This window comes from Scaptodrosophila lebanonensis, unplaced genomic scaffold (genome assembly GCF_003285725.1).
Source record: "Scaptodrosophila lebanonensis strain 11010-0011.00,11010-0021.00 unplaced genomic scaffold, SlebRS2 tig00000159-arrow-arrow-pilon, whole genome shotgun sequence".
In the NCBI taxonomy this organism is placed as follows: Eukaryota; Metazoa; Arthropoda; class Insecta; order Diptera; family Drosophilidae; genus Scaptodrosophila; species Scaptodrosophila lebanonensis.
In genome coordinates this window covers 690238-716140 of record NW_022060596.1, presented here as the reverse complement: position 1 = coordinate 716140, position 25903 = coordinate 690238, and the positions used below count along the sequence as shown (strand labels likewise).

General features: G+C 38.6%; 4 protein-coding genes across 5 annotated transcripts; 1 reads left to right on the top strand and 3 right to left on the bottom strand.

Annotated features, from left to right (window-relative positions):
- Positions 1–196: 196 nt before the first annotated feature.
- On the top strand, positions 197–3994 carry LOC115629592 (probable nuclear transport factor 2). 2 transcript variants are annotated; one of them, XR_003995935.1, is made up of 5 exons: positions 197–446; positions 1008–1079; positions 1159–1257; positions 2198–2364; positions 3467–3994. XR_003995935.1 is itself a non-coding variant. In XM_030526082.1 (4 exons), the coding sequence occupies exons 1-4, from the start codon at positions 339–341 to the stop codon at positions 3578–3580; spliced, it is 393 nt and encodes a 130-aa protein (XP_030381942.1). In that variant the 5' UTR covers positions 213–338; the 3' UTR covers positions 3581–3994. The 2 variants fall into 2 exon arrangements, 1 of the variants encoding a protein (XP_030381942.1); XM_030526082.1 differs by lacking the exon at positions 2198–2364 and having other exon boundaries at positions 213–446.
- Positions 3995–4531: 537 nt separating this feature from the next.
- Positions 4532–5778, bottom strand: LOC115629620. Its single transcript, XM_030526119.1, has 3 exons — positions 5725–5778; positions 4823–4946; positions 4532–4749 (listed from the first exon to the last, which is right to left on the bottom strand). Exons 1-3 carry the CDS (start codon positions 5776–5778, stop codon positions 4532–4534), a joined length of 396 nt encoding a protein of 131 aa, XP_030381979.1.
- A 16536-nt stretch (positions 5779–22314) lies between these two features.
- Positions 22315–23278, bottom strand: LOC115629610. Its single transcript, XM_030526107.1, has one exon. The coding sequence runs from the start codon at positions 23220–23222 to the stop codon at positions 22578–22580; it is 645 nt and encodes a 214-aa protein (XP_030381967.1). The 5' UTR covers positions 23223–23278; the 3' UTR covers positions 22315–22577.
- Positions 23279–24109: 831 nt separating this feature from the next.
- Positions 24110–25699, bottom strand: LOC115629572 (transcription initiation factor TFIID subunit 9-like). Its single transcript, XM_030526063.1, has 3 exons — positions 25519–25699; positions 24912–25456; positions 24110–24172 (listed from the first exon to the last, which is right to left on the bottom strand). Exons 1-3 carry the CDS (start codon positions 25667–25669, stop codon positions 24110–24112), a joined length of 759 nt encoding a protein of 252 aa, XP_030381923.1. The 5' UTR covers positions 25670–25699.
- Positions 25700–25903: the final 204 nt, after the last annotated feature.

Genomic DNA, 25903 nt, shown 5'->3' with positions numbered 1-25903 from the left:
TCTACCGTGTAAAAACAGAATTATTGTATAAAGAAAAGGCCGTGTAAAGACAGAATTAGGTGTACTTTAAAATTAAAAGCAAGAAAAAAAAACATGGCAAAACATCGATGCATCGTGTTCAAAACATCTTCGATGCTCGATACATTGATGTTTTTTTACATCCCTAAATGTGCGATTTGCGACCTGGAGCTGTCTGCTGATCCATTAGTTTTTTTTCGCAACTAGAGAGAGACGATTGGCCACTTTCGGAATTTCGTCAGTGCTTTTGTTTTTATCACTTATTAGTTTTGTTAAATTGCAACATCGACCCTTGCATAAAAAAGCAAAGCGGCCGCAAAATGACATTGAACCCACAATACGAAGACATTGGCAAGGGCTTCGTCCAGCAATATTATGCCCTATTTGACAACCCGGCAAACCGCAATACCGTGGCAACCTTTTACAGCGTAAGTAGAGCTACTGCCTGGACCGCGTGCCATAGCACGCTAGACACCACGCCAAATGTAATACGATATGAGATGCTAGACTTTCTATGTATATGAATCAACAATAGGCCAATAGCCACAGATGACGCGCAACATGCCCTTGAATATACATATTTACCTACATAAATATGTACATATACATATGTGTGTATGTATATTTTTTGTGAAAATTAGGCGCACACCTTAAAATATATGCTTGCCAAATGAAAAGTGCGCGCGAAAATATTTGTGATGATGGTCAAGGGCGGGGGTTGTCCGGACCTCAAACACAAAGTTAGGTCCGTTCGAGAAACTTCTTCACAAGCATACAACATATTTTTTTGCACACATATACTATTGATATACATATGTATATAAACACGTCTGCTGTGTGTAGATACATATGTATATGTATATACATATATAGATTAGTATGTACAAATGTACATACATATATTCATTTACTGAGAGTCAACTGGCTTTATCAATATATTTCCTGAATCAAAACCATGCATAATTAATAATTTCGTTCCTAATATTTAGGAGACTGACTCGTTCATGACTTTCGAGGGACACCAGATACAGGGTGCCACAAAAATTTTACAAAAAATACAGGTAAGTGTGGGCGGATGCGTGTGACTCATACTTTGAGAGCGTGTATTACATATTATATTGAAATTCTTCGTTTCAACAGAGTCTGACTTTCCAAAAGATTACCCGTGCGATTACCACAGTGGATTCGCAGCCAACCTTCGATGGCGGCGTACTAATTAATGTGCTCGGAAGATTACAGGTAAGTTACTCATAAGCCCTAGCACTAGTCGGCATTTATATTTTGATAAATCGAGTTGTAAATCTTTAAAACTTATTGGCCTAATTCAAAATGAATTGAGTTTTCGCTAAGCGCTTGAAGTTAATTATATTGAATGGAAATCCATTATAAATCTAGACGGTCCAGAACCTACCCGTTTTCGTCTATACTTTTACAGAAGCTATTGTGATTTCATTTTTAATACTTGTCTAACATTGTTTTTATTGCACTCTATCGGAGGGAAGTTTCAAGATCCCAAGTTATTAATGATCGGTAGAAAAAAAATAATATTAAATATTATATTTGTGCGGATCTGTTCCCATTTTCAATACTGCTAGATAATTTATCCATATCACTCCTTTCTCAGAGAGGACTTGTTGTTTCAGTCTTAAAAAGTATAATCACAAGTATCACCCCATGCTATAATTAACAAATGATCATCACATAAATGATCAAAGCCATCGTTTCAATTACTACTTTTCTCTTAGTTATAAAGCTATGGATCCTCAGAGAGTCTTCTACTATGTTCGCAAAGGCTGGATCGGACCACTACCATGTAACTATTAAAAGGTCGGCTTTATAGAAAATAGAGGCTTAAGCTAGCTATAGCAGGGTATAATTGAGAGCTGAAAAAGCATTACTCAAGCATTTTTTCAGTCGAACAAAACAACAATATCCAGAAAATTATTCGATAGATATTTTTAAAAATTATCGGTCGATGTACATAATCGCATTTAAGCTAGTGATCGAAGATTTTACTTGTCGAAATAATCATGCCGATTAGTGTACCCATATAATTTGACAGTTTCTCAATTCATGGCGCTATTTAAACATTTTTGGGATATCCATTTATTAAATATGTACTCACGTATGTATTACACCTTGAACTTTATTTCAACGCTGCAAACGCCAATCATATCAGACCGATGAGGATCAACCGCATGCGTATATACAGACCTTTGTGCTCAAGCCTGTTGGTGCCAGTTTCTTTGTACAACACGATATATTTAGACTTGCGCTGCACGATGTGTAATCTCGTCGCCAAAAAATCGGCAACAACTACCACCACAACAGCAAACTTCAGGCCAAGTAAAAGAAAACGAAAATCATATTTGCTGATATGTTTTTGATTTGAAGCGGCTGGCAACTTTTACTAGAAGTTTCAATGTTGAAAATACCAACACCATCCATCATCGGCAAGAACAAATACTACTATAACACCAATAACAACATGTGTTTTATATTCAACAAAATAACTGCCTTCTAACATCTACTAAAGCTCTTAGCTTCCCTTGCTTCTTTGGCTGCATTCAATAACTCTAAACTGTGAACGATTTTTTAAAAGAGCGCCGCCCTTCCATCTTCAATGCTTGGGTTAGCCGCCTTGTACGTAAAAACATACATAATTTTGATATAAAGCAACACAAAATTGTTCATATTCTTTATTAACTAATTTAAAATAATTTGCTTCTGTTTTCTTCACCGCTAAACGCATTTTGCAATCATTTTCCATGTGGATTGGCACAACTCCAAATCCAGCATTACTGAACAATATGCGCAGAAGCTTGTGCTTTTTTTCATAAATGCTCAATAACATGAAAACAATGCCTTCAAGAAGTTAAAAAAAAAATTGAAAGAGTGAGCAGTATAAAGTTAAAATATCGTTTACAATTCGAAACTGAAATGATCTAGACATATTCGTCTGACTGCTTGTCTGAGCTCTAGTCGTTGGATTCCATGGTTTTTGTGTTTTTTTTTTTAATACTGTATACATACATATGTGTATAGCTGTCGTAAAAGTTATAGACAAATGATTCGAAATTCATTTAATTATATTTTTATGTAGATTTTTTTCAGAGGGGGGAACTTGGTAATGGAGATTTTGCATAGAATTGCAAAAACGTGTACATATATGTGTGTGTGCACTAATTATTTAAGGCCAGTCAGGAAGCATTTCTACTCATCCATTCATAATGGTTTTGTGCATTCAGTACGATTTAACAATGATTATAATTTTTGCATGATTTTGTAATTGATATAACTACTATATATTTAGTGTATGTGTGTGTGTGCTCCATTTTTAATTGCATTTCTGCTTTCAAACCTACTGACTCATCACTCTTCCTTTTCTCTTATCTTCCAATGCAATATATATATATATATATATTAATATATGTATATATTGTTATAGTGCGATGATGATCCACCACACGCCTACTCTCAAGTCTTTGTATTGAAGCAAGGTGGCGGCAGCTTCTATGTGGCTCACGACGTTTTTCGCTTGAACATCCACAACTCGGCCTAATGCCACTACCACACACACTCACACACAATGCATCCAAATACACTCACACACTATATATACTTACTGGAACAGCAACTGTATAAAAAAGACAAACAACACCAGCAAACAGGAACGGCAGCAACTAAACCAACACGGAGCAGCCCCAAATATTTTCATCCAAAGATGCAGCGTCACAACAACACCAACAAAATTATCAACAACAACAACAACTGCAACACACGGCAACCAAAATGCCAAATAGACTGCTGCCATAAAGAACAGTGGAGGACAAGCAGTTGGTGGGAAGGGGACTGGAGCTGCTGAATGTTCTCACGTTTATAAAAGAAAAAATGAAAAAACAAGAAAAAAAAAATGAGATGAAAATTATACATAAACACAATAAAAAAAAGTACTATTACAATGTAAAGCAACCGACGACCAATTTGTTCTCTAATTAATGTGTGGGCAGCGCTTCACCACCAACTAGCGTATAGAAGCGTGTAAATATGTGTGTAAATATGTATGTCTGTAGGCGTATGTATTTTTATTATGCTTAAACATAGGTACAATTTATGGATTATAAAAAAAAAGAGAGTGTTTAGACACTAATTAGTTGCATTAAACATGTCTTGTGTTATTGGAAATGAAGAACTAGGAATTGCTATACCTAATCGTATATATGTAATAGCTTACATCTTGTTTACAGTGGCAAATGAGAAATTTAGAAATGTTTTAGTTTGAATAGTGATGCGCTTCGATTTTCCATTAACTCGACTTTTTAATATTTTTAAGCTGTAGATGATACTGTTAACCAAATTTTGTGTTCAAATACGAATGACCGTTACAATTCCTAGCTTGCAAGCCTAATGCAACATAAGTGTCTGTCTAAATAGGCCTTATGTAAGGTCCCAATGTGTACATAAATGCAGGGATCGAGGCTTGAGGCTCGTGTTCTGTTCTGGCATCCATCGTTCATTTATCGCGAAACGTGAAAATGGCATCGAAGCCAAAGAGCACGCCGTTCACAATGGATAGTGATGCCTTGATTAGCGCCAGATCGCGAGTACGGGTGCGAAAGGAGAACTCCCAGGCCTCGATTATGAAAACGCCCGAGGCAATGAAGAGCGAACAGCCGACAACACTGAAGAAAATATCAATGCGTTTGGGTATGGGAGCACACATCAGAACCCCTTTAAAAAGAGACAAAGACTGAGGTCGGTCTCTCTCGCTCTATTCATTCCACAATCGATATGCGGCACTTACCTGCGAAGACGCCAGTAACGACTATAATATAGCCGGTGAATGTGCCAGTTGCCAGAAATGAGGTCAATATATCCCGATCGTTGAAGCTGTAGAAGTGTAGCACAAGACAGGCGACTGAAAAGCCCTATGGGTAAGATGTAGACAAATTTATACTAGTTGTAGATAGAAGACCAGCATCAGGGGCCACATAGTAGAAGTATCACCTCAAATTAGAATACATTTATCGAAACATCTTTCTTTTTCCCTACAACTTGTGATTACATAACAATATCCAGAGCTATTTTTGAAATCTTTCATAAACATGCTTGACATCAATTGTTCAAATACTTATATTCCATTTCATGAATACCTCTGTAAATGAAATTCCAGGAATTGAAAAAGTATTGGAATTATTATAGATACTATTTTACAAAGGTTTTCAGTTTCTCTCAAGGTTCAAAAATAGCTTTAGCCAAAACACAGCTTTAACAGTCTGTTAGAATTGTCTGGATAGAATTGTATTCTACAAGTAAATAGAGTTCTTTAAATAAAATGAAATTTATCGAAATACCGAAATAAGTATAAAATGGAAGTAATAAGCTTACTTTATACCTACAATATATGATTGTAAATTCAATTCTCAGATTTTGATGCAACAAAAAATATGGCAAGCTTGTTAATAATTAATTGCCAAAATATTGAATGCTGATATGGAAGTAAATATTACAATAAGGAATTGACTATAGTTGATCTATTAACGTCCATGAGAGGACATTTTCGGAAATCAGTTTTATTTTTAGATTTCGGTTCTACTAAAATCGATAATCCCATTGTTATTGAAAAAATGGTTGTCTTGCGATGCTTTAAGGTTTTCCTTGGTTAAGTTAAGATCCCATTGTTCTAGGGACCTTTCAGACATTTACCAGTTCGAGAAACTTGACCACATTTAGACGACCTTTGCGTTCGCCGTGTGACATTTTGGCCAAATACTCGTGTGTTGTTCACTTGGTGGTGTAGGTCTTAATCCTTTGTGTGAGACGCGCACCGACAAACTTGACCATCAAGCTTATAAGAATATGCTTTGAAGATCGACTTTATTTCTAGATGAATTACTTGTATATTTTGGAATCTGTTCCGGCGCCGCGTGCTCACGACAAAAGCAAAACGCGCACTGAACTTCTGCAATTGGAACAGCGAATGCTATGCAAATCTCACATTATGCTGCTTTTGTCTGGGGGCCCTCCCGCCACACCAGCAATAACAACAACAACAACAACAGCAGCAGTAACAGCAACAATAGATCCACAATAATCGAGCTCAAAATTAATTAATTACACTTTAGGCAGAAGCTGAGGCAATGGCAACGGAATCAGCAGTCTCTGTCAAAAGGAAATAGGCTTTTCATTTTGAAGTGCGCCGCATGGGGTTTTTATTGAAAACAACCAAAAAGCTCAAGTTGACAGTATTGTTCTTGTTGTTGTTGTTGTTCTTGTAGTAGGAGGGCTCCCAGACAGAAATTACAACGCGACGCACTCAAGTCTGTAAAAATATTCAGAAGCCGAATGGATGAGGCGCACTGTAACTGAATCTGAATGCACCTCCCAAAGCCACTTGATTGAGTTGGACCACATACGATATGAATGCAGATATATATGCATACATACATACATACTATATACATATATAAACATCTACACATGTATGTATACACTCAGGGAAAAGGGGGTTTTCAATTAAATTCTCAGCCAGTGCAAAAAGTTTGAAATACAAGTATCAAATGGATATTGAACCAAAAACAAAACTTTCAGTTCAATTATTATTTATCCAAGAAATCTCGGACTGTACGCAAAAGAAAATCACTTGATAGTTCCAATATCAAACTTCTCTTCATTTAGAAAGGAATTTTTATTTAATTGTAAGCTAATCAAAAAAAAAAAAAAAAAAAAAGACTCGTATTCATATCTTCATTATTATTTTCGTAACGACCAAGGATCAGGAAAAGCTACAGCTATATGCGTACTAGCATTCCAATAGATGAAAACCCATTTGAAAAACCTTTTGAAAAATTTGTCTCAGTGCACGTTAATGCTGGCTTTGGATTGTTGGGGGAAGTGGGGGCGCACAGATAGTAACCCCAACATGGTTGGAATTGTGTGTAATGGTTTTGCTAATTGTGTGCGTGGAATTAGGTAGAAACACACATTCTTGCAAATACACACACACACACACACGCATACTCATATGTATGTGCAAGTGAATGCCCATAATTATGATTTCTTTTAATGGGTTGCGGCTTGGGCAGGGCAATAAAATCTTTTGACCAATTCTAGGTTGCGACACACTTGAGCCCTCATCAGTTCACAAAATTGTTCTGAAATCACTTTAATGAGCAACAGGCTTCGCAAATGCGAAGGACGCGCCAGACAGCGACGCTTTTGACTAATTCTTCAAATTCCTATACAAATCAAAACAAAAGCAAACACCAAATATAAATACTAGTACAAAATTATTTAAGTTGAAAAAGTTCCAAAACTGCATTTAGTTGGGAAATTCAAATATCAAAGACCCAGATTCAAATTAATGCAGACTATATAGTATGATATACAAGTAGTTGTGATATCCAGTCAGCTGTAAAAACAGTTTATGGGCTTGAAGCGAATATATTGTATTTTTAATATCATAATAAAGACGATCTTAAAACTCCACAATTTGTTTTAAAAACGTTTTTCTTTTATTCTAAAACAAAGAAACTGTGTTTCAGTATGAATATTTTATTAATATACGTAAAAAAGTAAGTATGTATATGATTTTAGAATGTTGCCGTTGGAATTAATTGCAGAATTTTCAATTTTGTTTAAAGTTTTTACTATTTAAATATTTTTTAAAAAATAATTCTGTTTTACACGGTAGATTGGTTCCAGAAAAAGTCGTGTAAAAAAAGAAGACATTGATCATACAAGTATGTTATTTTGAATCGTGGTAAATGGAATAAAGTCGTGGAACAGTGTTAAATCAAAACCGTTTAAAAACACGATTAGTTGTAAACATATTATACGTAAGTTATAATAATAACAGTAAAATTAATATAGAAAAGAATTAAATATCTCACGCAATCCCTGAAAAAAGTAAAAAATCTTTAATCTTTATTTAAGATCTGTCCTAGGTTGGAACGAACTCACATTGTGGGATTCCTGCTAGCTCGTTGAGCTATGCCAGGCCCCTCACATTGCTAGTGACATATTTTTTAAGAAGTTTGATTTTTTCCTAAACTGCAATGCACCACCACTTTTCTATAAATGTTGTGGTAGTTGATTTCACAGCATGAGTAAAGAACTGCCGCTCAGAACAGCCAAGCTTGTGAAGCATATTATTTTTATTCGATCAGCGCCAATCAGGTCATGGACCTTTTCGACAATTTGTTCGGTAACCACTTCTGACGGTCGGGCGGCCAGGCCGTTCTTCATCGAAAACTGTTGTACAACACGCTTAATCTCGTTAATCCAATATTTCACGGTTGTCATAGATGGTGCAAGGTCCCCATGGACTGCATACAAATTCAATTTTATTTTTTCGCATGCACCAATCAACAAAATGAAAAACCCAATTATGAATCGATATTGCGCTTTTTCCTTTTTGTCGGAAAATGCGGAACACGTGTAACTAAAAAATGCGCAAAAAAGTATGCCATGAATCATGATAATATACTTAGTAGCTTTCAATCGATAACTGAATATGATGGCAAAGTTAACATCTCTCTGCCGGGTACTTATTGATCCACCTTCGTAGAATAGGCTTGTTTTTGGGTGTTGCTTATGTTGGGCAAGGGAGAGCTGCAGCAATTCATTAATTGGCTATAAACGGGAACGTGGTCTGTCCTACAGTACGAACTGGTTAATCGCAACTAAAGGAAACCAGGGCAGTTGTTGCGCCTAGCGAGGGAAAATTTATAACTTGAAAAATGATAAAGAAAGCCTTTTAAAATTTAATTTGTTTTTATTGGAAAGTGTATTTTTTGAACATACCTGTTTGCACTTCTTTATAATTGCGGCATTTAATAACAGCAGCTTCTGCTCAATAAATATAATGTCTTTTATTGGAATATCATTTTCCTCAGTGCATGTTTTGAATGATTGTATTTAAACTGATCCTTTTATTTTAAGAAGTGTTTGTTTTTGGTTCATTTCGATTGAAATGGACAGCTGTTGTCTTCGTTTCAAGAACTATTATTGGATATTAAGAAGATTTTAGCGTTTACCGTTTCTCTGGCGCAGTTTCCATATTTTTAGTCAATTTTAGAATGTAATCTCTTTTCTTTTTGGTTCACATGTGCACCTTAATTTGCAATAAAAAATTATGTAATGAACGAATGTTGCAAACCTAAAAAATAAAAAAAAATAATATAAAAAACAAGGAACAAATTGTTGTCAACAATGCACATCCTATGAGCTGCCACTGTTGGAGGAAAGGGCTAGCTAGCAAAACAGCCTGTGGGAAGGTTCTTGACCTTACACACTATCAATACCCATAAAACAGAATTAATTTATAGAAATACCTATGCCTGGTACATAAAAAATGCCCAGAGACAGAATGAATCGAAAAATTGATTAAGAAACAGCCGTACCTTCTTCAAAGCTAACCACCCTACCAATTATTTTTCTATTATGCGTTATTTTAAGAAAAAACCCAAATAGAGGCTTCTTCGTCTACCATATCCCTTTGCATCGGAAAAAATATATTTAAATTTCCAAAGCCATAGTCAATTTATTCAAAAACTACTATGCTCCAATTAAATCTCATTCTTTTCCATTTATAAAATATAAGTAATCATAAAGTAAATACCTTAGTAGCTGCTCCATATTTTAATTTCTCCTTTTCGTTTCATTTTTTAAAACAAATTTATTCAAAAACTACTAAACTACAAATAAATCTCATTGTTTTCCATTTATAAAATACAAGTGATACATAAAGTAAATATCTTTCGTTTAGTTTTTAGTCTTAACAATTTCATTGTCGGTTAATTTGATAATGAAAGACAATTTCCTCGAATGCACAAAAGCAACCAAATTCGCAGAATAACGGCAGTTATAGATAATTATAGATAATAGAAACCGAAAAAGGAGAAAAGAAACACTTAAATAAAACAAATTACACGCGGCTATTCAAATATGAAGCTGCAACTATCGAGGTAATATTCTTTGTGAGGAGGAGGAGGAGGAGGAGGAGTTGCTGTATTTTATAGAGTATACAAAATTGGGGAATTGCATGCATCGAGTTCGTACTGTAATTAGAGTTAATCGACTAGAATTTATGTATCGCTGTTGCTCCTGTTGTTGCCGCGAATCTACACTAAGCCGCTTTGGTTGTGTGCCTTTGGTAATTCCTTGGAGGGTGGTGGCTGGGGGGGTGGGAGTGGGTTTCTGGCATTCATTGTTCGTCCCCATATGTTAAAAATAAAAACAAGTCTAATGAGCAATGAGAGCAGGCCTTGTTTATACAAGTATTTGTGTGTGTGTGTGTGTGTGTTTGTTTGTTTGTTTGCTTGTGTTGTGTACAAACACTGAGAGTCGTAGCGTACTTTTTTTTTTTGTTGAACGCAGAGATTTCGCCACAAACGCGGCGAATTGGGAAAGCTTCGTAAAGACATTTGGCGTATTGTGTTAAACCGTTTGTTCGGAGGATTTTTCGACGCGCACGATTTAGTTGAATATGACAGCTTTGTGGCACGGTTGGCGGCTTGTTGCTCCTGCCAGGAACGCCTGCCAGAACAACCAAGCTTAAATCTCCATCATTCTCGAAACTTTTCGCCCCACGTCCTCGCATCCTGTGCCACCGCCCGTTTCATTGTTACAACTTGCTGATATACGCACATATAACTTTGCCACTAACGAGAGTCATGAACTGCATAATAATAAGCAATAGACGAGAGTGGAACGTTCGCACCCACATTCTGTGCCAAGGAAAAGAATCAAAAGAAAGGAAACTGTGCCCAAAACGGAGCAACTTTTGCGCTCTAATCAAAAACACACAAGTGTGCCACCAAAGGCTGCTGCAGGAGAATTAAACATTCATTTAAAGTACAGCATACACATACATTTATAGTATGTACATATGAACATATACATAAGTACAGGTCCTGAGCTACTAAGTGCTTGCATGTGAACGCTGCAGACAGGTTCTTCAAAGGGCATCAAATGGATGCCGCTCATGCCAGTCATTTGGTGTTATTATATGTATGTACTTGTATGTACCTTGTGCCCGTTACGTGAAAGAGTATTATGAAATCGTTCATTGTAGAAACAACTTAAGAGGGGCTTGACAGACCCCACATCAATATATTGTTAGCAAGAGTAATCACTAGAGGTGTGCCAGATCACCTTTTCGTCTGTCTGTATGAACGCAAGCATCTGCGAAAGTGTAAGAGCTAATGCTTCTGAGGCCCCCTCACTCTCCCTCTAGATACGTTTTATGATAACTCCAAACAATCCTACCTATACCTCATACCTATGCATTTGCCGAGTTGTATCTTAAAAGGTTCGTTTTACACTGCTCGGCTGCCAAAAATACTTATAGTGGAGCCATGGCTTCTATCTGTAGTAAGATGAGAATGTCAAGATCGTCAAGATCGGATCGGATATATCATATATCTCCCATATACATAGCTGATCGATTCTCTGTTTTTTATCCGAATCGAAATTGTATGTGTGCTCCACTTGAGGAGGCCTTACATTGTGTGTGCCTGACTTAATTTGAGCCACATCGCAGCTATATATCATGTAGCTCTCATATAGAGTTCTAATCCAAGAGTTAGGGGTGAGGTTAAAAATGTTGTTGTTGTAAGTCGTTAAGAGTCTCTTCCCATAATAGACCTATCGTGCAATGCTGTTGAAGGCTAATATTAATTTGGTCTGGCTTAGAGCATCACAGTTACTGAATATTTCAACTCCTTCAAATAATGAGTTTTTTTTTTTTAAATTTAAAAAACCAGGGCAGCACTGGAACCAACAGCTTTCAATTTGATTCATCTTTTATGATGCCGATAATTGCAATGAAAATGTATATAAGCACGAATATATAGTAGAAGGCGGCGAGTTCGGGGGTCTCTAGTATTTTTACATTGTCAAGATTTGCAATTTTGTGTACTCGTACAAGGAGTACACAATTCAATTACGGTCTGCCGGCTAACTGCCCACACCAAATGTTTCTGCAGCTGCAGGGGGGAAAATGTATTTTTTTTAGCAAAAGTTTTCCCTCTCAATTAAGTTGCACAAAAGTTTGCTGCATGATTGCTGCAAGTTGCCAGTTGGAGTCAGTGGCCCAAGTGCCTATTTGCATAGCCAAAGGAGCCTGGCACTGGCACTGGGGCTGAGACTGGGTCTGGGACTTGGTCTGGGTCTGAGACCGGACTCGGATTAGCTCCGATACACTTGGCCAAGTAATGCTACCCAATGGCCCCCTCTAGCCAAGTGTTAATTAAAATATAATAAGGCACTAATTAATGGTAATTGATTTATGCTAAATGTGCACGAGTCGGCTGCATTTGAGTGCACATGTCAGCTCACATACGAGTGCGATTGAGAGTATGTAAACGAAATTCTATCCTAATACCCATACACACATACTAATACATACCCAGCAGTTCTGCTAGAGACAATTGACCCCTTTGAAGTAGTACAGAGCTAGAATTTGATGGTCGTGCGCAACAAAACAAATTCCTTCGGCAAGAAGAGGTAAGAAAAAAGCATTTATATACATCAATTATAAACAATGAAATAACTTGACAATTTCAAAATTGCTTTTAAATTTGATTTGATTACAGTGACAGGCTTCTGAGGCACCGCAGTTTGCTTGCAAGAGGACTCCTTCCTGCCATACCTTTGCGAAGACTGAAACGAATGGGTTTTATCAAAACATTTACAACAGCTTTCAAAAACACAGTTTTTAAACATAAGCATAATTGTGCAAATTAATAGTATATAAACATCTTCTCTATATATATCAAAATGGAAGTAAGTATGTATGTATGTTCCATATAGACTCCGAAACCGCCAAACCGATGTTGGTCAAATTTTGTGGCAATATTCAAAATAGTCCAATGGGTAATCCTGTGAAGTTTCATGGCGATTCGTCAACGCAATCAACCATCGTTTTCTGGCCTTTTTCTGCTCATTTAAATATGTTTTACAGTCACTTTTTACTCTGTTTGTCAGTGTTGCATTCGTAAATAAATAAAATTGTAAAATCGAATACAAAAAAGGCGACCAAAAAAGCATCTATTGGCAAAAAAAAACTCAACATCAAAAAAGATGAGGGAAAAAAGACAAGCTGAAAATGCAAGATCTTTGCGAAAGGGCATCTACGTCTAGAGCCATAGAAACGGAACAAGAATGGGAGTTGCTGCTTTGGCAAATGCGCGAAAGGGCATCCACATCTGATCCAAGAAACACTAAAAGCGTACGATGGACATCCTTTGTACAGACGACGAAAGGTGGACGACAGTGGGTACTAAATTAAGGACGTAATTGAAACCATAAAAAGCGAAGGACGTATTGGGAAAAGCACTACAAGCCGGAAACACTAGTATGCATGTGTATACTATAATAGAGTTAATAAATTGTAATGGCTACGAATTAATATTCATTTATTTTAATATATATATATACAAGTATGTAATATTAATCATTCAACCTAACCTAAGCAGGCGGCAGCAATTGTGTTAATGGAGAAAAGCGTGCAGTGCGCACTAGTGGGGGTTGCCTTGCACTAGCTTAGTACTGCCGTACTGCTGGGTATCTACATGCATACTCGTGCGCGTGTGTGTGTGTGTGTGTGGGTGTGCGTGTGATTGTGTGTGTGTGTGAGTGCGTGTGCGGTTGGTTGGCAGTTCATTATGCAGCATGTTGATGAATGTGCTTGGGCATGCATGTGCATTTGCAATTGCAATTGCATTTGGGCCAGCACATCGAGTGACCTGCATTGAGATATACGCATAGATATGTATGTATGTATGTATGTTTGTACATACGAGTATTGTACGAGTACACACAATTGCAAATGCCTGCATGACAGACGCGTCCCTTGTCAAATAAACGATCAGCTAGACAAATAGATGGCAAGTTTTTGACATGCCCCCACCCGCACCCCCACCGTCACCTTCACCCCCACCACCACCTTCACCTTCAGCAGCAAGCCCCAAGCAGCCGCACTCGTGGGCCTTTGCGCTTTTTGCTGCTAAACAAACCAATTAGGCTCTGTCAATTCAGTTTGTGTGTGTGTGTGTGTGCTCAGCTGCCTTTGCATTTCAAAATTCGAAATGCAACCTGCCAATGTATTGCAGGTCTAGATTCCAAGTCAATAAATCAGCTTGTCTCTCTCCCCGCGCCCTGCGCTTTGCATTTTGGCCACGACTCCTTTCCGCCCCTCGCCCCACTATGCTGTCAGCTGGCCTGCCAAAAATTCGGACTTTGACATAGATTCATATCTTAGATCCTTTCAGAGTGCTGTTGGCCAATTTCAGCTTTTTTCTTACCTGTTGTTACTCGATTCTGCCTTTGTCCTTGTTCCCCTTTTGCTGTTGACCAGTAGCGTTAAACGGTGGCAAACATTTGTTACATCCTTTACTGTTATTTCTCCTGCGCTGCCTGCTGCAACTTGTTCGCTTCCGTTGCTGCTTCCACGAGTCCTGCTTGGATTGGCGATCTGTATGGTTCCAAACTTTATCCGCAAGCTGCTGTCTCTTCACATGTGTACAGTTATGCGCTATGTCCCCATAGGTCCCTTTGCAGGCACTGAGGTCTACCGGAGAGTTGACTCTAGGCTTCATGGGCACTTGTATTCGGAGCCAGGATGACTAACAACAGCACCTATGCCATCGACTTAGCGATAATGTGATTCGAACGTCCTTTAAGATACGGCAAGTTTAAATCGAACATCGGTGGCCGAATCATTAGCCCAACAGCCATTTAATCTTGTTACTGAATGATTAGAATGTCTTAGTCATGTTTAGTAACAAACGCGCCTTAACGTCTTAAAGTGCTCTGTCGGGTGACGGAGACACCAGTACCCTGGGCCGCCACTTGGAGGCTGTGAGTAGTTAGGAGCATACCACAAAGCTCAGGCTCGATCCCAAAAAATTCTTGTTCCAACAAGACAATGACTCGAAACATTCATCATATCTGGTACAAGAGTGGCTTAAATCTCCACCCAATCACCTGATTTGAATCTCTGCGACTTTTTCCTAATCTCAAAACTGAAAAGACTGAAGGAAAGCGTTTTGCCACAGCTGATGAGATAAAGGCAGAATCGAAAAACAAGCTCATACCGAGGATTGGAAGAAGCGCTGACATAAGTGCATTATATCTGAGGGGGATTACTTAAAGGAGGACAAATTAATATTGATTAAATTCTTTTCAAAATAAATTCAAAATTCACCTTTTATTTTGAACAGACCTTGTATTAGTGACTTTAAAAATTTCCTTGTAAGAATAAAGCACAGATTGCTGGAAGTGCAACATATGCTTTGTTTATGTAATGTCCTGTTCCGGCTGAATGCAATTCTTTTAAGATAATAGCCTTATAACCTCTTATAACCCCGGCCCTTCCTACGCACGACACTGTATATGGATTTGTATGTAAAGGAGTGTCCTGCATTCAATCGCCTGCTGCCTGGCCACAACATCCGTATGCTAAATCCTGTTGTGTCTGTCTGCATGCGTACAGAGGCAGAGGCAGAGACAGATCCAGAATCAGAACCAGCAATCAGAACTCAGAACAGAAAGAGCAATGCACGATTTTAATTCACTTGGGGTGGCCTTTGCATTGGTTTTATTGTATCCTCGTTTTTCCTTGGCTCTCTTTGCATTTCCCGATGCTTTGCCATTGCATTACATTTGCGGAGCTGTCGTGTGAAGACGACTTATTGAATTCCGTGATTTGCTTTCATCTACTTTGCTTCAATTTACCTTTGCATATGAGCAGTTTACATCTAACGAGCAGATTCGAACCATTATACACTATACTATATACTCATATACGCATACACGTAGTATTGACTGGTGGCTGGATGGGGAAAGGGGGAAGGGGAAAGGAGTCGGTCGCTATGGCGTAAAAATTGCACGTCTCCAGTCGCTTATAATTTATTTCAATTCAAGGGGTATATAAAAGAGCTTAATTTTCTCAAATAGTCATAATGCGTTGGGTATGCCGGCATTTGATGTGAATTGCGAATGCAAAACCTGCTCGACAGCAGGGCCGGCAGCCGCCCACGTCGGCTTCCTCTGCCCGCTCGAGCTGCGAGTGCGTCAAGTGCAATTTACTTTATATCGTGCGTGGCCAAGGATAACGAGCATGCCATGTCGTGCAGTGCTAACCTGCTCCAACCCCCAACCCCAACCACATCCTACAGCCCCCAGCCCACATCCCACACCCACTCGTCACCCTTCAATGAGGTTGGACGTGCTGCGCTTGCTGCTCGTGGCAAAGCATTCATTTGAATAACAGTCGACCAGTTAGGAAGTGTAGGAAGGAGTAGCCAGACAGACAGACAGACAGTGGGACGGACAGACAGACGGGTAGATTGGTAGGTTGGCGGGCAGTCGGAAGTGTGTGCCTTGGCCTTGGTCTGGCACATCAGGCCGTCTTACATCCTGTTGTTTATGTGCACATATTCTTAAAATTGAAAGATAAAAAAAACACGCACACACACGCACACACACACAAACTTTCGGGTCATGTGTGTTTGATTTCCTTCATGTTGTTTATTGCTCTGTGGCCTGTGACGTACTGGTGGGCGATTGGGTTGCGAAGCTGCCACTTCTATATATATATCCCCCTGGTTCCCCACTCTTTGCCCTCCCTTCTGTATTTGTATTTGTGTTTATGCGGGCGAGTATGTGTCACACGAAAAGGCAAACTACAAAACCGACAAATTTGCTGTTGAAAAATATGGCATCGGATATTGACAGGCCGGCAATAAAAACGACAAAGAGGAGCGAGAGTGCGGGCACAGGACGCAAGGATGCATATTGCTTATTTATACTATCTGCAAATTTGGGATGACATCGTGCAGGTCTACAAAATTCCCACACACGCAAATCACCATCCACTTCAAATAGAAATATTGAATGTGACATTGAGAAGGACACGCACACAGTCAGGGTACTCACGACTCTATTTCTCCACATATCATAGTTGTATAATCCATGAAGACGATAAAAATGTGATTCTTCTATACTAACGATCAGCCAATTCGGAAACAGCTGTGGTTACCAGATTGCTTGATTTTTATATTACTACTTGTAAATCGCTTAGACGCTTGGCAAAACTCATAATATAATAATTTAAGAATTAAATTGTGAAATTTCTGAAAAATTCTAAAATAATATTGTGATATTAAATTGTGAAATTTCTGATAAATTAAATTAAAATATTGTGGGCGCCCTCCTCTGCGATTCTCATACTAAGTACCTAAGCGCTGGCAACTTGACAATCAAATTGTGAAATTTCTGAAAAATTAAATACAATATTGTGAAATGAAATTGTGGAATTTCTGATAAATATTGTGGACGCTGAAAATTCTAAAAATTTAAATAAAAATATTACATTGTGAAATTTCTGAAAAATTAAATAATAATATCGTTAAATGAAATTGTGAAATTTTTAAAAAATGCAATAAAAATATTGTGAAATTAAATTGTGAAATTTCGGATAAATTAAATACAAATATTGTGGGTGCCCTCCTCTGCGATTCTCATACTAAGTACCTAAGCGCTGGCAACTTGACAATCAAATTGTGAAATTTCTGAAAAATTAAATACAATATTGTGAAATGAAATTGTGAAATTTCTGATAAATATTGTGGACGCTGAAAATTCTAAAAATTTAAATAAAAATATTAAATTGTGAAATTTCTGAAAAATTAATAATAATAATAATATCGTTAAATGAAATTGTGAAATTTTTAAAAAATGCAATAAAAATATTGTGAAATTAAATTGTGAAATTTCGGATAAATTAAATACAAATATTGTGGGCGCCCTCCTCTGCGTTTCTCATACCAAGTACCTAAGCGCTGGCAACTCGAGAATTAAATTGTGAAATTTCGAAAAATGAAATAACTTGTATATTGTGAAATGAAATTGTGAAATTTCTGAAAAATTAAATCAGTAGTTTTGAATACAAATATTGATTGGGAGCTTCCTGGTCCCTAACAATTCTCGTGATAGTGTATAAAGCGTGAGAGCATTAGCCATCATAGATGTATCCCAGATGCAAGCATCCACACACACGCACACACATATCCATTTGTACAAGTATTTGTATTTGTAAGTATGCATTTTAAAGCATGCTGCAAAGTTCTGTGCAAAATATATCACGCATTCGGGGCAAACGAAGCTAAGGCTTGCAGGAAGCGGATAACCTACAGTTTCCAAAAGTGGGCGTTGGTCAAATCTAGCTCGGTAGTGGATACATCTGGAACAACAACAGCAATAATGGCACGAAACTATTTTGAGCCACTGTAGAGGAAACTTTGTAAGTCCTTGATGCTCATTGGCAGTGCAGGTCACGTGTTTAGCACAACGCATTAAAATTCTAGGAGTGAATTAGTTGCAAGGGGCAGGGACCGGGAAGAAGGCGTTGTAAAAAGTTGCATTCGCGGGAAGCGTAAGAAAAAAAAACAAAATGAAGAAAGAAAGTTTCTGCCTTTTACTTCCTATTTGTTGTTGTCCTTTGTGCAGGACATACGCTATATATTTCGTAATCTGGTTTTAGTCAAGCGTCAATGCTTGCCACAGGACTCGTTGTGGTTTCCTTGATGGCGCAAACTCCTTCTGCTTATCAGCGGCTACATTAGCTTATTCCTTTTTCCTTAACCGCACACCACAGCAATCATCCTGCCGCCCTGCTATACCTTTGTGTGGGCACGAGTATGTTCTCCGGCTTCCCTATCGCTCTAACGGGTGACAATAAGTTGGCCAACAGCTATTTAACTAACGCTACTGCTGTCAATAAAACATTAGGCAAGCGGTCTACTAGCTCCGATTCATCGACCCTATCGCCGGACAGGACACAAAAAATTCGGACCACGTTTGGCGACGTGCTTAACAGCTTAAACAGCGGCAGCTCCGCCATCGAAGAAAGTCATGTAATCTGGCCGTCCAGCCTTCTGTCCCAGTTGACATCCAACCCTGCTGAACTAGAGGGGCTGTCCCCAGCATGATAGCCAAATAGAGCCGTGGAACAAAAGCACGAGACTGCAGCTTCGACGGCTTCATTGTCAAACACACTTGCAGCTAATTAGCGCGGCATGCCCCTCGCAGCCAGCCAAATGGATACAGTGAGTAATGATAATATGCAAACAAAGAAATGCAAATTACTTCTCGCGCTCAAGAAGCAACTGATTAATGTTCTTTGAATCAAAAATGCCAAGGTCGGAACTTCTACTGCAGCTGAATTATCGAAACAGAATAACTAGAACTAGGCCTACGCATAATTAACCTCACACTCTTTACAGTACCTAGCCGCAGGAAAAATAATTCACTATGCACTCAAAATGAATTTAAGGAATAAGAATCACTTTATTTCCATCTAATAACAGCCAATTGTTGAGTCCAAATTTCCCAATTTTCGAAAATTTCAAAAATTATTGAAATCGCTCGAAAAATTCGTTGTGGCTACAGATTGAGAAAAACTATCAGCTGTATATTAACTTTATATTATAATGGCTTTTATTTGGAAAAATGTGTTTGTTAATATTTTGAATCAAATCAATAGACAAAATCTGAGAAATTTGAAACCTACTGAAATAGCTTTCTGTGGCAGCGATAATGGTTTTTCAGTTGAAATTTCGTTAAAAGAGATTTCTGTGGCACCCCCAATAGACTTTGCAGTTTTAATTTCCAGAACTGCTTTTAAAAGCTAACATAATATACTTGTATAAATGATATCGCATGCTGCCAAGCTCTTATCGGTCGACTAATCCTTGATATCAGTCAGCACAATATCGTTAATTATATACACTAGCAGTTCCGGTTAAGCTACACTCCACCGCATTGTACGGTATGGATCACCTGAATCTATTGTTGTTATATATGCTGTTTAAACTGGCTCATGTTATTGACCTGGATAGGAATTGTCAACGACATAAAAAATTAGACAGCCCCGATCACTGACCAACGGATCGGAGCCTTAACAACACATTACGTGGAGGAAGCGAGAATCCTGGAAGTGGGTCGCAGAATCGCCTGACGCATCCGATTGGAACGCCATCCTGACGTCTCAAGAAAACGCCGTTAAGAATATTAACCAACAAATCAGGGGGATAACCACATCTTTACAACAGTACTTCATAAAGCCATCATCCTCGCCAATCAGGAGAATGAAATAACTAGAGCCTGCCAACTGGCTAAAACTGGAGTGGTCAACACCGATCTACTAGACCACGGAGAAATAATAGGCAATACTCTCAGAAGTAGAGAACCTTCCCTATAAAAATGCCATCGAAGCAGTGGAATTCTCTCGACCTTCAGAACGGACCCTCGATCGGAACATCGTCGGAGACTACGTGTATCGACTAATATTTCTCTGTCCAACAATCTCCGACGGAAGACAGGTGCTACTTGAATTCAACAGATTGGTAACAGATTACCAATAAACATACGCCGTCCTGGGGAACAGTCTTTCGATAGGTAATACAACAGTTTGGCAAGAAAAGGATCTGCAGCAGTTGGAAGAAAGCAGCTGCATACCCAGACTGTTGAACCAGGAGATAGTCTAATTGGTAGATGACAGGACCATATTCTTGACTAACATCCCACAAGATTATCGTGCATTCCTACAGATTGCCATTTGCCAGCATATTTAAGTTTAGTTCAGTTTTAGTTCAGTGTGCTCTTCGTTATCATAAATTGGAGTTCCTTTCAAAAATGAACTTTACATGTATTGTACATTTTATTTGCTAGTTGCTGGACCTATCATTCGCATTGAAATCCGCTATTCAAAACAATTTAAACGTGTTCCTTGCTTTTTGTAACCGAATACGTGACCGCACACTGCCCATATCCGTACTTATGCTATACAAACCACAAAATGCACTCCATTCACATAAACTTTCAACAATTATAAAGGTATTCAAACGATTTGTTCGAAGCATTAAGAAAGTGCAAAATGATTTTTATTTTACTTGCACATACAAATAGGGATTTATTTTTACTGAATAGAATGTTTTTTAGAATTTTTTGTGCCTAATACCTTCGTACCGTTATTATTTATATTTTTTAAAAATCAACTAAATTGGTTGAATATTATGTTCAACAGAGAAATACAGACACTTTTCCCACTTTATTTCATAAATGTATAGTATAAAGAATTGTATTTGTTACGCCTTCAGGCAAGTTCAATCAAATAATTATATGCATATGTTTTATGCATACATATGTTTTATACATACATACATATCCATGCATATACAGTATATTGTATATAGTGTATAAATTTATAAGGTCCTTTTGAATTATTGTCAGTGAACGTGATATTACAATTAATGATAAGCGGGAATATTTCTGCTGTTTCCGTTTCCTTCGAAAATTCGTAAGCAACATAATGTTACTTTAATTAAATCCAATAATAATTAGTGCTATACTAATTCTGTGACATTTACTGATCAGGGCCCACTTTTAAAATAACACAATTTCCTGTGCAAGTTATTTGTATACAAACTTTGGGGGCCCCCATTTACCCATTTTGGAGTAAAAAATGTTTCAAAACGGCACCACAAATTGAAATGTGTACCCGAATTTTAGCTTCCTAGATCTATCCGTATGGACTCTGCGTTGATTACGTCGTTCAAGCTGTTTTATATACTATAATATAATACTATATAGAAGTATCACAAATAGTACTAAACCGCCACTGAAAAAGGTCTTCAGCTATATCAGGAATTTCCCTTTCAACAAAACCGGCTTTTACAGTTCGTTCAATACTCCTAGTTCCTCATCAGCTTTAATACTTTAAGCCGCTTACAATGGCGCACGCAGAGGGGTGAGGAGGGGGGTCCATTGTCTTCTCCTCAATTATTATGGCGCACTACTTCGCCATAAAATTGATCTGAGTTGGACAAGGGCGTATGCAGAGGGGGTAAACAAAAATTTCGCAATATGAAGTCGATCTCACATTCATTATTATGGTGCACTACAATGGATTTGTTGAAGTTTTTCTTTACATCATATTCAAATTATTACATCGCAAATTTCTATTTTAATGCATCGTATATTATTTAATCAATTTTGGAAACTTATTGTGAATTTATAGTATGTATTTGGTGGGATTTGTCAGGCTTTATTTTGGACGATATCATAATTTCTTTTAAGAGGTACAGGGTATACAAAACAATGTGACATTATGGTGATGCTGACCAAATTGGAAATTATTTGAGTAAATTGTTCTTTTTATTGCTAAACACTTGTAAAAATTAAAACTAGTTTAGTTTTTTGAGCAATGTCTTAGGGTTTTAACTTACAGACCGCATTTATAGAGAAAAGTATTGAGCTAAAATATTGACATGTTAGAACATGTTATAACTTTGCAAAAAATAAACATTAAAATGGCTCCAAAATGCATAAAAAAATACCTACTTTAATGAAATGGAAGACTAAAACGGGTCTAAATCGCGTAAATCCTGTGACTTGTACGGCTTTTTACAATGTTGGCCAATAATTTAGAACGAATTACTTAAATACAAGAAGCTTTACATTAATATCACCGTGACGCTCTTTTCTGTTTTCTACAGGCGCAACGCATATGTTTGTAAAGATTCGTGGGGGGCCGGTGGCTTAATCACTGGCTGGCCACTTGAGTCCTTGTGGCTGTCATAGCGAATCGTGTTGACCAGCTCATAGCCGAGCTGCTGCACTAGACGTGCCGAATATATGCTGGTACAGTCAACGGTCAGCAGCGGATACTTCAGGCGGCGGGCCAAAGCTGCCAGCTCCGTCATCAGACGTGCGCCAATGCGACGACCCCGCATCGAGACATCCACGCCCAGTGCATGGGCATGCAACGCCCGTTCCACATCGAAGCGAGCGCATACGTTGGCATCGCGCTCTGCCACAGCTAGAATGCTTAGTATGCGACCCCACTTGGTGCCCTTTAGACGTTCCGCGTCCTCAAAAAGATGTGCTGCCTCGTCGGCGGTTTTGGGCCCAGCCACGACGGCGCCTACAATGCGGTCGCCGAGCAGCGCCACCAGGCAAGTGCCGTGAGGTATATTCGACAGCAAGAAGGCCTCGTCGGCGGCATCGGGCTGCGGCGGATCGGTTCCAAGAGTCAGCGGTTCTTCGCGGTAATAATGTTCGTGCAGAAAGTCCATGAGCCGTGCACTCTCTCCGCCACTCACCACGCGCACTTCAATGCCGGCCGCTAATTCCATGCTGCTTATCGACGAGAGAGTGTTTATAGCACTTTTATAGCACGAGAGAGTTTCAATTTGTTGGCTAGCTGGACGTGAACGATCTCCTTGAACGACGAGTCGCGTGGGCAGACAAAACAAAACTGAGAGTGGCGTCGATTGTTTTGCGCTCTTGCTAGAAATATCAAAAGCTACTTCCACTTGTGAATGCAGAAGCGTACGCGAGAGGGGAATAGCTTTAATAATGCGTCGTTTACTACTTGCTGAGTATTTAAGCGGAATGCACGCAAAATACACCCCCTTTTGCGAAAAGTTACCAACGCCCTTGTTTGTACATGTATGTATGTACATATATACCACTACCATTAGCACCGGCAACTCTGTTGCTTGAGTAATAAATAAATAGTGAGGCGGCACACAAAGCACACATCATTATTTTTTGCATCGAGGCCTCTGAAGTTTTGTTGTTGCTCGCGCTCTCACAAATTTGTGTAAAAGCTTTAGCTTAGCGTTGTTAGCTGTGAACCGTTTCTACATAATTGTGCCTTTGTTGTTTTTGCTTTGCGCTCGCGCACTTGATTTTGTTTATCTTCTAATTAACCCTTGAAAAGGTATGTGCTCTAAAATGTCGTACTGCATTTGCGCATTTTAAGGGGCTCTGGAATGTGAGCAGCTATGGTTCATCAGCTGTTGGTTGTTGTGTGGCAACATAATGCTTGTTACATGATAAATCATGTCGATTGGCCCAAGAAAAAGCTGCGGTTCAAGTGCATATAGCAGCGTGGGAAATCATTTTCATTGAGACTCACAAATGTATGTATAATGGCGAATAAATTTGCCATGGGAATGAAGCTGCTGAAGTCGTCATTGCCACAAGAACGGTGCCCTCCATCTCTTCCGACAACACCTCATTTCTTGGATTGTTCGCCCATGTTCTTCTCCAGACAATCCACCTCGGCCCCGATTATTGCCTTATCCGTAAAAACTCGTATTGCAATGCAGTGATATCACAACGGAAGCAAATATTTGATTCTAGATAATCGGCTAATAATAGTTTCCAATCCATCGCAGCATATAGCTTCAGTTTCCAAAATTAAACCTAAAATATGGATCACTTAAAAGTATAAGTTTTAGCCTGAAAAATGTGAATAAAAAATACACTTTTGTTGCTTCCAACCTCTACTTTCTTAGATACATACTCACAAGATAGAACCATTTAGAACCATTCTTGGAAAAGAATATCCATATAACTAATTTTTTGCCGCTGTAGTTTCTCAGTTTAATCGAGCGAATATTAATGATAAGAATATCTTATTGCTGATAATTTATATTATTAATCATATGGAGCTGCTCTGATTGAGGAAGACGCAATAAGAAGTACCCTTTAAGGAATTACTTGAGAAATGTTTTTAAATTGAATATAAGTTTTTATTATTAACTTCCTGTAGTCGAGTTAGTTGGCATTTCTTATTTATTAAATTCCCTTTTGGACTTGCAAGCCACTTTCTTAGTCGCTTCCCTTTTCAATGTTTCCTTGCCAACATCTTTCTTGATTGCATCACTGACCACCTTCTTGGTCTTCTTCTTTTCAATACCGCCACTGATCTTCTTGTCCTTCTTCTTATTGGCGTTACTACTATTTTTCTTGCTCCTTTTTTTTAAAGCATCATCGCTTTTTTTCTTGTTTGCATTCTTTTTCTTGTTCTTTACTTTTAGGCGACGAGTCTCCTTCTTGTGCTTCTTCGCTGTAGCCTTGCTGACTGCTTCCTGGTCCGACCCTTCATTAATAGTGTTGATAATCTTGTCTTTCTTTTTTTTATTTTTGCGGCTTTTCTTAGCGCCAGTGATGGTTTTATCGCCCACTTTTAAATCGTCCGTCGGGGTTTCGTTCAACTGTTCCTTCGCCTGTTGCTTGGTTAGCTGGGAACTTTCTTTTCGAACGGACTTGGCCTTGCGGCTCTCCAGTGCCGCCTCCGTTGCTTTAATTGAAGGAGGCTTGCGCAGCCTGTAGTTGCGACCAATCAGGCAGTGGGCGCTCGGCGGCAAACGCAGGCCATTCTTACGCTTCACCCGTGGCAGGGGCACCGAATTGCACTGCTCAGTAGCCTCGGCCAATTCGTGGCGCTGTGGCGGCTCTGTGAAGCTCCTCTCCATCACCATATCTGCGGCCAACTTGATGTCGTCCAGATCGAGGGTCGGTTTGCGCGCATGATCGGCATAAGCCTTCGCATCACTCACTATTTGTGTCACATAGCCTAGTGTGGCATTCGGGTCTCTTAATATACAAAATAGGATTGGATATTGCTTTGACACTTACTATACGTAAAATCCAGTAATTGGTGAACAACACGTGGCTCGTACTCCGGTATGTTCTGCTCCTCCAATATGGCCATTACGACTAGTGCATCGTTTGGCAATAGCTTAGGTTGTTCTTCGGGCACAACCTCTTTGGCTTGTTCGGGTTCCATATCGCTCTTTTTCCGCAAATTGTCCAATTATGATTCTGCGGTTTCTTTGCTCTCGATGCGCACGTTGCAGCATTAGGTATCGATGCCTGGGAATGTAGTGCTGCAAATTGTCGAAATGCAGCCCTGCAGTGAGTTGTAAGCACATCACAACTCTTTACTTACTAATTCAAAATGTGGTGTTCCCAAAATTATAAGCATTACTGGCTGGATTAGGCAACGTATTGTCAGTTTTAA

What these genes read in the sequence shown, in the direction of transcription:
- LOC115629592 (XM_030526082.1), top strand. Translation starts at nt 339, where the DNA reads ATGACATTGAACCCACAATACGAAGACATTGGCAAGGGCTTCGTCCAG. An exon ending in AAATTTTACAAAAAATACAG is followed by an intron (nt 1,080 to 1,158) that starts GTAAGTGTGGGC and finishes TCGTTTCAACAG; the next exon opens with AGTCTGACTTTCCAAAAGAT. An exon ending in ATGTGCTCGGAAGATTACAG is followed by an intron (nt 1,258 to 3,466) that starts GTAAGTTACTCA and finishes ATATTGTTATAG; the next exon opens with TGCGATGATGATCCACCACA.
- LOC115629620 (XM_030526119.1), bottom strand. Translation starts at nt 5,778, where the DNA reads ATGTCACACGGCGAACGCAAAGGTCGTCTAAATGTGGTCAAGTTTCTC. An exon ending in TGGTCAAGTTTCTCGAACTG is followed by an intron (nt 4,947 to 5,724) that starts GTAAATGTCTGA and finishes TCTTACCCATAG; the next exon opens with GGCTTTTCAGTCGCCTGTCT. An exon ending in CGTTACTGGCGTCTTCGCAG is followed by an intron (nt 4,750 to 4,822) that starts GTAAGTGCCGCA and finishes CTCTTTTTAAAG; the next exon opens with GGGTTCTGATGTGTGCTCCC.
- LOC115629610 (XM_030526107.1), bottom strand. Translation starts at nt 23,222, where the DNA reads ATGGAATTAGCGGCCGGCATTGAAGTGCGCGTGGTGAGTGGCGGAGAG.
- LOC115629572 (XM_030526063.1), bottom strand. Translation starts at nt 25,669, where the DNA reads ATGGAACCCGAACAAGCCAAAGAGGTTGTGCCCGAAGAACAACCTAAG. An exon ending in ATTACTGGATTTTACGTATA is followed by an intron (nt 25,457 to 25,518) that starts GTAAGTGTCAAA and finishes ATGCCACACTAG; the next exon opens with GCTATGTGACACAAATAGTG. An exon ending in AGGAGACTCGTCGCCTAAAA is followed by an intron (nt 24,173 to 24,911) that starts GTAAAGAACAAG and finishes TTTACGGATAAG; the next exon opens with GCAATAATCGGGGCCGAGGT.